Source organism: Dipodomys ordii, unplaced genomic scaffold, assembly GCF_000151885.1.
Source record: "Dipodomys ordii isolate 6190 unplaced genomic scaffold, Dord_2.0 Scaffold49, whole genome shotgun sequence".
Classification (NCBI taxonomy): Eukaryota; Metazoa; Chordata; class Mammalia; order Rodentia; family Heteromyidae; genus Dipodomys; species Dipodomys ordii.
Window position 1 is genome coordinate 3410170 of NW_012267265.1, and position 11587 is coordinate 3421756.

Genomic DNA, 11587 nt, shown 5'->3' on the forward strand with positions numbered 1-11587 from the left:
ACAATGCTTGATAAGAAATGCATTCATTATCTTGCCCATGTAATTGTAACCCCTTTTCACAGTATTTTCACAATAAAAAAGAATTCTTTTTCCTCTTTATCCTTATCAGCATTTACTATTTATTATTATTATTATTATCATTATTACTAGTCAGTTATTTTTTATACTACTGTGGATTACATTCAAAGCTCTGTACTTACTAAGCAAGAGTTCTACCACTTGAGCCATGCCCCCAGCACCATTTTATACTGGTTATTTTCTAGATAGGGCTCCACTTTATGCCCAGATGAGCCTGGGCTATAATCAAGTCTATTTTTTAATGATTATATTACCTTAAATCCTCATGGGTAAAAAGCTTACATGTGTATACTCATGGTTGCTTTTTTATGAACCCATTTCTTTATGAAGGTAAATTCTTAAGAAAATTTGAAAATAATTTCTCATTCTTACTTGATGTGGAACCAGGTTTATCGTTATATATGTTCAGAACAAGATTCCATCTCCAGCAAAATCAAAAAATGCTGTGAAAAGGATATACTAGAGTGTGAAGAATGTATAATTAATTCCAACAAAGATGATATGCCAGAGTATTTCTCTTGGAAAATCAAAATACACTGGCAGTGAAAATGTGTGTCAAGAAAAAGATACTTACCCAGACAGCTTCTTTGCTGAGTAATGTAACTCTTTGTTGATATATACAAGGCAATTAGTGGGAAAAATCTATTAGATTTACTCTTTTTTGACTCTTTTGGGTAATAAGAAAATGAACGATTTAATTCACCTGGGTAAATGGCTGTTGACTACAGAGTTTTGATATGATTTTAAGACAAAAGTATCTGTGTTACTGTAATGGCTATCTTTTATTGGAGTACTTGATTTGTGACAGGTAACTAGTTAAATATTTTATAGATTAAGTCAGGTGCTGGTGGCTCATGCTGTAATCCTAGCTACTCAGGAGGCTGAGATCTGAGGATCAAGTTTTGAAGCCAGCTCAGGCAGGAAATTTCTTGAGAATCACATCTCCAACTAACCACCTGAAAACTGAATGTAGAGCTATGGCTCAAAGTGGCAGAGCAAAAGCCTTGAGCAAAAGAGCTCAGAGACAGCACCCAGACCCCAAGTTCAAGCCCTACAACTGAAAAAATAAAAATAAAAATATTTTATAAATTATAATTTTAACTATATTATTTGAATTTTAAATTAAATTGTAAGTTATTGTAAATAAATCAAAGATGTGAAGTTGTGCCTCAAATGGAAGAGTATTTGCCTTGAACAAAACAAGAAAAGCTGTGGGACAGAACCCAGGCACTGAGTTCAAGCCCTGTTACCAGCACACACACACACACACACACACACACACACACACACACACACACACACTGGCAGGGTAAAGTTTTGCTCTCAGGATGTCAGACTTAATGAAATTGCCCTGCTATGCTCCGTCCCATCTGTTAAGAGAAAGGTGAGTGGACTGGGAACAAGAACTAAATCGGAGTCCTGGTGCATGCACTGGGACGTTACACTTTTTGTGCTGTATTTTATCATGTCTAAAATTCATATAAGAACATTTATTCAAAGTTATGGGTAAGGAAATAATCCAAGAGCTTTCCTGTATTTATATTTCCAGAAAGCCTTTCTCTATAGGGAATGCCATGGGGAAAGGGAGACTTATAATTGAATAAATGCAAAAAGGAATTGTCCTTTTAATTGTGATGACACTAGGTGCTCAGGGATATGAGGAGGGGGGAAGACTATGCACAGTTGTATCTGGAGACTCTGGCTCAATAGAGAGGTGAAGATATTTTGGTAGTTGAAAGCAGTTGAAGAAATATGGGCAATATATATAGACATAGAGCATACAGAATGGACCAAAGTATAAAAGTTGTTGGTGTGTACATAGCTGCGAGCAGGGGATCTGAAGTGGAGGGTGAAGGAAGTGAGAGGTGAGGCAAGTAATGAAATTCCACTGAAGAATTTCATTGAAGAATAAGAAAGGGAAGTCACTCATGTTTTAAGGTACTTTAAGTAGAACGTATCTCAGTCTGTCTTGGGTGATAAACTAGGTGGTTTCCCCATCAAAGAGTTGGAAAATACAGGTGAAGAAATAGAATTTGTGAGAAAGATAGTATGTTTAGCATCTGAGCACAGCGATTTCAGATGCCCATCACGTAATTGAGACTTCCAGAAAACAATTGGGAACTCTCTGGTTAACATTCAGATTATGTGAACCTGGAATTCTGAAAGGAGGTCCACCTTGAAAATGGAGGATGTAATAATAGCTGTTTATTGAATGCTTATTAATTGTGTGTGTGTGTGTGTGTGTGTGTGTGTGTGTTGGTCCTGGGGATTGAACTCAGGCCTATCAGTTCTGGGACTTGAACTTGGTATCTGGGTACTGTCTCTGTGCTTCTTTTGCTCAAGGCTAGGCTAGTGTTCTACCACGTAAGCCACAGCTCCACTTCTGGATTTTGGTAGTTTATTGGAAAAAAGAGTCTCACACACTTGTTTTTTCTTTTTTTGGCCTGGGTAGGCTTCAAAATGCCATCCTCAGATATCAACCTCCTTAGTAGCTAGGATTACAGGCATGATCCACCAGAACCTAGGAAACATTCACTAAATTTTAAGTTCTCTTCTACTAACAAATTTGGTTTACCAAACAACCTTAGTTAGTATACTTCTATCTTAGTTAGTATACTTCTGTCATTTCCATTTTATATGTGATGAAATAAGCAAAGAGAGGTTAACTGGGGCCAAATGTTTTGCTCTTTTTCCAAGTTCTAAATTACTAAATATTTTACTGATCTCAGGTATTTATAAAAACTCAAAGAGACATCCAGACCTGTCTGCATCAACACTTCTACAGATCACTGGAATGTATGAGGATACCTTGGGAGACTGCTACAACAGAGAAAACCCTCCAGATTGTCTTCGTGATGTGGGAGATTCCATCATTGTAGATTTGGGAAATAGAAAAAGAGCAACAATAATACACCACCGAAGAATCACTAGAGAAGTTTTCCTCTAGTCAAAAGCGTAGAAAATGTGCTCAACCAACCTGAGTCTACTTTAGATGACTCAGTGGGAGATGCTCATTGGGGAAGGCCAACCTGGCCAGTTTGGCTCATGTGTAATGTCTGAACCACCCATGGCTTAAGGCGTCATGTTTCGAACTACCGATTCAATGGGTTGATTGGAAAACCTCCTCCCATGAAACATTTTCCACCTTTGATCAGTGTCTCTGTACTTCATTTTTTGGGTCCATATTGGATCTTGGTACGACTGCAAAAGTGATAACTGATTATTGTAAATGATTAGGAAAGTACCAAAAATTGCAAAGAAAACCACAGAAAGAAATTTTGATTTTATTAAAAAGAAACCTTTACACATGTATGTTTTAAAACAAAATTGGCCTTGCTATTCAGGAGGTTGAGGTTCAAAGCAAGCCTGGACAGCCAAATTGCCAATTAACTGATCAGCAAAAAGCTGGAAGTAGAGACATGACTCAAGTGGTAGAGCACCAGCCTTGAGTAAAAACGCTAAGGCATAGCTGAGGCATTGAGTTTAAGTCCCAATACTAGCGCGCGTGCGCGCACGCACACACACGTAAAGTTAAGATTGGAATAATACTTCTTAGAAAATGCTTAAGCTTGCTTTTTAAAATTTAAAATACTAGAAAACCCATTATGTTTGTTATAATGGTGCTATATCAGTTCCCTACATGGACACAGGAGCATAAACCAACAGAAATACATTCTTTCCCAGGAAGCCTTTAGTCTGAAATGAGTCTTATGAGACTAACTTCAAGGTGCTAGAAGGGTTGTGGAAGTTCTAGAGAGAATCTCCTCTTTGGCTCTCCTAGAAAACTTTCCATGTTATAAAAGAAACTTCAAAATATATTTCATTTTAGTGAATGGTCATGCATCATTATAAAGTAATTTTGCTAACCGCCCTCCAACTATGTTTGCTTAAAATGTTATTTTATAAATGTTTTGGAGATGAGTTTTTCCTTCTACATATTTTTATTAATATTTATAAATACTGTTTTAAGATAATTACCAGAAATGCAATCATTGAGCTAAACTACAAGGACATTTAGCTGGTGCAAGTGGCTCACACTTGTAATCCTAACTGCTCTGGCGGCTGAGATCTGAGGATTGAGGTTCAAAGTCAGCCCAGGCAGGAAAGTCCATGAGACTCTTATCTTCAGTGAACCACCAGAAAACTGGAAGTGGCACTGTGGCTCAAAGTGTTAGTGTACCAGGCTTGAGCAAAAAAGCTCAGAGCCAGTGCTCAGGTCTTGAGTCTAAGCCCTATGACTGACAAAATGAAACCCAAACAAAAACAAAGACACAAAATATAAGGACATTTAAAACATCATTTGACACAAATTTTCAAGTCACATTACAGAAAGGCTTTGCCAGTATTCACTCCATAACTGCTCAAGCATACTCATTTCTACTCATCTTTGTCAACTCTGTACTTAGAAATTAGCTTTGTTACATTTATATGTAATAATGATGGCTGTGTTAAGTAAATGCTGATTTGATTTAAAAGACTGCATTAGTTTTTCTCATATGATTTATAAATTTGTAAAAAAATTTTTATAAATGTAAACTTCCCATGAGAAATGTGTTCATGTTTGTTACTTATTTTCTTGTTGAAATTGTTTTTTATCCCAACTCACGTACTCATATTTATAGACAAGTATTTTAAATTTATTTCTCATGCCTTTGTTATGTGCTAGTTTTTATTTATTTTTAATCTTTCTTCAACTTGCTATAAAAGCCAGTTTGTACTCTTTCAAATTTGAGCAATGAAATTAGATGGGTTTTTCATCCTTTCTCTGTCATTCTCCCTTAGAAAACTGTCTATTTCTCATATTTAACTAACCTTGTTCTAGAAAATGCTCTTTTTATAAGGAGACACAATTTGTCTCACAGTATCTATTTATTGGTTTAAAATTCTGTGGTGATAATTCAGGAGATGGTCAACATTATTCCATGGTGGAGAATCCATCAAATACTTGAAAATAACTACTGGAGAATTTTCAGTTCCAAATCTAAAATATATAAAACTAAGAAAACATGATTTAAAATGTTCTGTATTAATACTTATTAGTTGGATCATTCTAGGAAAATCAATTTCACAAGGTCCAATTTTCTTTACTTAAAAATGGAGCTAACAACCACTTTGACCAATTGAGTCAATATCAACATAAAATTTGAATTGTATCTTGTAATTCTTAAAGTTCTAAGAAAGTGTACAAGGTATTTGCTAATGGAGAACTCCAAATCTTGATACATATATAATAGTGCTCTCAATATAGTGAGTAATATATATTATAACAAGAGTTTGAAACACTCTATAAAAAAAGTTGTTTGAGGGCTGGGAATATGGCTTACTGGTAGAGTGCTTGCTTACCATGCCTGAGGCCCTGGGTTCGATTCCTCAGCACCACATAAACAGAAAAAGCTGGAAGTGGTGCTGTGGCTCAAGTGGTAGAGTGCTAGCCTTGAGCAAAAGAAGCACTGGGACAGTGCCCAGGCCCTGAGTTCAAGCCCCAGGACTGGCAAAAAAAGTTGTTTGACAATTTGATATAAAGCTTCTGACTAAATTTTAGGTGAATAATTTGAAAAAATGATTGTTGTTAATTTTCAGAAAGACAAATTCCATAAGGAAACTGAGAAAAGCCTCAAGATGGTACATGAAGAATGTGAACTTTTCTGGAATGTGGGGGAGGAAGGCTTGAAATGCCAGTAGGTTGAGTGCACAATCTAGCTAACATTTGTTACCAGTATAACATAATTGCTCAAAGATTTAAAAAGTCTTTTAGTTGCAGATAATTCATTAGCTCTGCAAAGGAATAAAGACCCCAAAGTCAAGATTCATGACCATTCAGATGTTACATGAATCCTTCAACAGAAATGAAGCTAGAAATGAAAGAAATACCAAGTAATGGACAAATCAATTCTGTAAAGCGTTAGTTTTCATTTGAATGTGGCTTTCTGCTAAGCCAAGACTTCTAGGTTCTGCTCTCTTTTGGGAGTATTGTAACAAGTTGTTATTGTTTCCAGGGAAAGAGATGTTCTACCTGGATTTTGGTCCATATTATCTGAATTAATAGAAATAACTCGGAATTTGCTTACCTGTACTATTTATTCTTTTAGAGTTCTTATGAGCATCATTAATAAGATGCAAATAATTTAGATTTTCTTAATTGTCATCCTGCAGTAATATTTGTTGAATTAAATATTTTTAAAATCAAAATAATACACAGTTTAAAAACACATTTCACTATTTCTGCAACCTATGGTTAGCTGAGAATTCAACCTCATTTTACATCCATTTATGATCTTGTCATTTCACCTCATTTGCAACATAAATCTATTAAGTTGTCTCTTTAAATTATTTACCATCTACATAAAAGATATCAGCCAAGTAGAATTTTACTTGAAACGTCAAGATGTGTGTTGCCGAGGAGTTTCTATATTCATGATAAGACAAGACAGGAAAACCTAAAAGCTTATGAGAGTCACTATGCATTAAAACAAAATGAAACTATACAGCTATAAGAGATAGGATACAGGAAAATAAAGAGGCATTTCTCTACTGTTTTATGAGAGCCAAGGTTCACATCTGCACTTAAGTCAACACTCCCTAGCCTTGAAAGGTTCTGGTTTCAGCGGAAAATGAGTGTCTACTTTTGTTAGAAGCAAATAGAAGCCTTTTTTTTCAGCTCCATTATCAAACTCACAAAGATAGCCCCCCAGCTCCCAACTGAGCAACTGGTCTACCTTGCAAGATAGACTACCTGCTGCACACTAAGCATTTGCCTGTGTTGCTAATTGGGTGAGTATGGATCACAGACCTGACAACTCATAGACTTACAGTGATTATCCACCTTTCTCTCATCATTGCTTTCAGTATTGTCAAACCAGGATTGTGGTTTGCCTTTTGGCTCGTGGTATAAAAATACTAAGAAGCAAAAGAGAATGTCCTAAATACTTTTAAGGATTCTCTAAGTTATCTTTTTTTTATGTCTTCTCTACATTAGAATTGATTTGTTATGTGAAATGACTTAGAAATCATGGTCATTTTTTCAGAATGAGAATGGAAACCTTTCTGTGTATTTTGTGGTAATTTTTGTGCATTATAAGTGGCACCCTACCACTGAGCTGTATCCCTAAATTAGAAACTCATACTCTTAAGTATGTTAAAGTGTTATAAAATTTCCTTCTTTCCCTAAGAGTGGAAACTCAGTAAGAGAATTGTGATTCCCAGTGTAGTGTTTTTTTTTTTTAAGGAGGGGAGAAGTTGGTAGAGAGTCCTAGGAGAGAAATGTACCTTAAGACCAAGGTGTTTGTTGGCTACTTAGAGTTGGATATTTGCAGCTCTCTGCTCACAATTATAATTTTGTGTACTGGATACCCAGAAATAATTCTCTAGCCCTTCAAATTTCTGTAGGTTAAATTATGTTGTACTTCCGTTTTAGGACCTTGCCCTTTTATTTCTTTGTACGTTGTGCAGTACTGTGAGTACATCTTAGGACAATCTAACTATCCATCTAATACTTTTCAAAAACCTAAGTAAAAAACAATTCATCTGAGTTCTGTTTCTCATTGGTATAGGCAGACCCAGTCCTTGGAGAACTATGTGGGATAAATGAAAACCAAACCATCAATCCAGCTCTGGACCACTGTTGTAAAGCAAACTTTGCCTTTCGAAGGCACTGTTTTGGGGGTTTAGAAGCCGATAAAATGTATGTGCCTCCACTAGTCTCTGAAGATTCATTTGCTTTCCATGATGAGTGGTGTATGACTCAGAATGAGGAACTTCAGAGCATGAAAAACAGGTATGAATAGTTTCTTCCTCTCCTTCCTTTCTTCAGCCTGAAGACATAAAATGCATCAAGAGAAGGCCTGTTATTACAGATTTGTGTTTTGTTGTCCTGATCCTGTTCCTTCTATCAAATTGTCTGCTGCCCTATTCACAAAATCATAGTTGCATATATATTGTTGTTCATAAAAAAAAGCACTGCTTGTCTTTGCCAGGCTAAAGGCAAATCTACTTGTAGTGCCCAGTCAGACTGATTTAAAAAGGTGAGTTAGGCCATCAAACAAAAAGGCTCCTGGACAGAGTCAAAACACATTGGATTTTCTTTTTCTTTTTTTTTTTCTTTTTGGGTCTTGTCATGGGGCCTGACCTCTGGGCCTGGGTGCTGTCCCTCAGCTCTTCAGCTCCAGGCTAGCGCTCTACCACTTGAGCCACAATGCCACTTCTGGCTTTCTTTTTCTTTTTGCTTATGTGGTGCTGAGGAATCGAACCCAGGGCCTCATGCATGGAAGGCAAGCGCTCTACCACTGAGCCACCTTCCCAGCCCCACAATGGATTTTCTTGAGAGAATAATAAAATGGATGTTTGTCCTGAGTATCCCATTATTTCAGAAATGGAAAGGTGTATAAGGATGGAAATTTTAGGGTTTTTTTTTTCAAGGAATACTTTAATGTCAAGAAAGGAGACTTTCATTTTTGGGTTTAGATATGGCTATAACAAGTGCAGTAGAAGCAGCATTCAGCTACTCAGAAAGGAGGTTGGGGAATAAATGGACTACTTTATACTCACCCTTTCCAAGACCTTAAGAAATGTTTCTATAACGAACATTTTGGAGAAGAGCACTTTCACAAAGAAACCATTCACTAACTATGTTTGGTATCTCCGAGCCTTAGGTTTCTTATTGACTTAGTGAAGTGGAAACCTGCACTCACCCAGGAGAAGCTGAGGTCTTTGTTTATGACCTCCATTAACACGAGACACAGGATCCCAAAGCCTGTTTCAGTAAAGAGGGATGATATGTCCACTGAAATTCAACTGGTGCTCCTAGTCAAAAGTGCCCCCATTGGGAACCTGCCTGCCTCCTGTGTTTGAGAGCACAATCGCTGCACAAGTGAGAGGCAGACATACCAGTGATGAATTGGGTACCACCTCCACCATGATAACAGGGCTGTATGGAAACACTAGGCTCTCATCCCTGTAGCTTTGCCATGTAACTTAAACTGAATCATCTGGAAATAAGGATGGATGAGTCACGTTGAATCATACCATTGGTCCTTATCCTTGTGTTTTTAATGACTTATGGTCCTAATGAAACAGAGTCAAAGTGACTCTCAAAGCCAGCTCCAAGGGAAAGTGCAAGGGTTTCAGGAAAGGAAGTCCTTCAGAGGTGGCTGTCCCACCTTCCTAGGCCTTCCCAGCTTCCCTCCATTGAGGATCCAGGAGGAAGTAGAAGGTAAAGAAGAGAAGAGGGAGAATATGTCTTCTACTTGCTCCCCCCCCCCCCCCGCAATGGCTATGGAGGCTATAGCAACTTCCTGTGAGGTAAACCTACGGCCTATATATATATATATATCAGCCCCAACACAGGGCCCTAAGGGAGGAGCAGAAACTGTTTTGCAATTTCCTTTCTCATTGTCTCTTTCCAAGCAACGCACGTTCCACTCTAAAACTCACTCACCACTCATGCAAACTCATGTACTTCATGCACGCTCATCTATCCCATGCACACTCACATGTTTCAGTCACACACTTCATGTACATTCATGTACTTCCACTCAGACATTTCAATGCACACTCACATGCACCCATCACACACATCTTTTATTCTGGTTGAGAGCCCTCTGCCTTTCTGAATGATTACTTAGTCTGGGGATACCTTTTTGGAAAAATTTACTAGTTTAAAGATTATTTTTAATTTTATTGAACAATGTTAATTAATACCCTCTAATAAAAATTACCCAGACATATGTAATAGGAATAGTAACAAGAGGGGTGAATTGATTTGCAGTTCATAAAATGTCTGTTTTCAAATTTACCTTAAGGAAGAATGTTCCATGTCTCTCTCTATAGAAGTAATTTGTATTTTCACTACTTTTGGGGAAACGTTCTTTACTAAATGTAAATATTAATATCTCAAAGTTTTCTTTATGTACTTTAATTTCTCTTTCCCTCTCTCAGGATCCAATTAAATCCAGGCTGCTTGAGAAACAGAGTAAGATGCACCAGAGGTAATTCCTTCTATCTTTTTAATATATATATATATATTATATATATATCTTAATTATCTTTAGGTAGTTGTATAAAGCGTTGTTATTTAACAAAGAAGTTTATGAATACCATGCATCATGGTCAATGTCCCTCCCCTCAGCCTTCTCCATTCTATCTTAATCATGTTTTCAGTTACTTGCAGTTAACTTGGTCTCCCTGGCTTTTTCCTTCTGTTGCTTCCATGTCTGTTCTGAGTCCATCCCATGGGCTTTGGGATTGTAAAGTCTCTCATACTGGTCCTGTTCTATTCATCTGGAGGTCAGTGCTCTTGATAGGGTGGCAATACTGTATATGGCCCAGTACTTTCAAGGCAGTTTTCTGAGTAGTCAAATGGTACCTGCTCTTCTGACCTACTATTCATTCAGTTCTCCAGATATGAAAAAACAGTAATTGAATTTTCCAGTGTTGACACAAAGAGAAATTAAACCCTCAGGTTGAACCAGAAAGACAGGCCTCTATAACAGTCTTCCAAGAGTCTTTTGTAAGTCTCGGTAAAAATTTTACTGAGACATAATTGACCTGTAAATCAAAAGTTTTGCCAAGTATTTGCATAAAAAAAGAAAAATATGTTTGTACTTTCAAAAGATAGAGAAAGATTGCCCTTTTCTCCTGAAGTTACTACTCAACACAAAGTTTAGGAACAAATGTTGCCTAGATTGTAATGTACAGTGTCAGGAAACAGACTTGAACTCTAACGGAGAGTATGTTTACAATAACAGAGGCAATGCATAACTACCACTGACCATTAAATATACAATTAGTGTTCAAATTACAGTATTTTGGTCTTTTTTTTGGTACCAGTACTGGGGCTTGGAATCAGGGCCTAGCACTCTGGCTTGGCTTTTCTTTTCTTTTTTTCCTCTTCTTTTCTTTTTCTTTTCGTTCTTTCTTTCTTTTTTTTTTTTTGGTTCCAGTCTGGCACTCTTCTTCTTGAGCTACAGTTTTACTTCTGGCTTTTTACTGGCTAATTGGAGATGAGAGTTTCTAGAATTTGTCTGCTCAAACTAGCTTCTAGCCAGGATCCTCAGATCTCAGCCTCCTGAGTAGCTGGGATTTCAGCTGTGAACTACAAGCACCTGGCATTATATTCTTTTGAAATATAAAATACTTTTTTTCTTTACAGCAAAGACAAACATATGGGCTTTCTACTGATTTCATTTCCCTAAGAAGAATGAAGTAAAAAGAATTCGTGTGTAATCTTTACTTGAAATCTTGTGATGGCATCAAGTAATAAAACAAAGTTATTGCTATTTCTCAGACTGATGTCATCTATTAATCTGATGGTAAGATTCAGCAATCTTGGCTGGGCAACAGTGGCTCATGCCTGTAATCCTAGCTACTGAGAAAGCTGAGCTCTGAGGATGGTGGTTCAAAGCCAGCCTGGGGAAGGAAAGTCTGTGAGACTTTTATTTCCAATTAAGCACCAAAAAAGCTGGAATGGAGCTGCTGCTCAAGTGGTAGAGCACTAGCCTTGAGCACAAAAGCT

At 37.1% G+C, this 11587-nt stretch overlaps 1 protein-coding gene across 1 annotated transcript in view; it reads left to right on the top strand.

The window, feature by feature from the left end:
* Positions 1-8925, top strand: part of Afm (afamin) — a 27849-nt gene extending 18924 nt beyond the window's left edge. Inside the window, 8 exon segments of the mRNA XM_013020086.1 lie at positions 466-587; positions 589-677; positions 2808-2935; positions 5659-5756; positions 6737-6826; positions 6828-6849; positions 7629-7852; positions 8727-8925. Of these exon segments, the coding sequence (XP_012875540.1) occupies positions 466-587; positions 589-677; positions 2808-2935; positions 5659-5756; positions 6737-6826; positions 6828-6849; positions 7629-7852; positions 8727-8925 (972 nt within the window).
* Positions 8926-11587: the final 2662 nt, after the last annotated feature.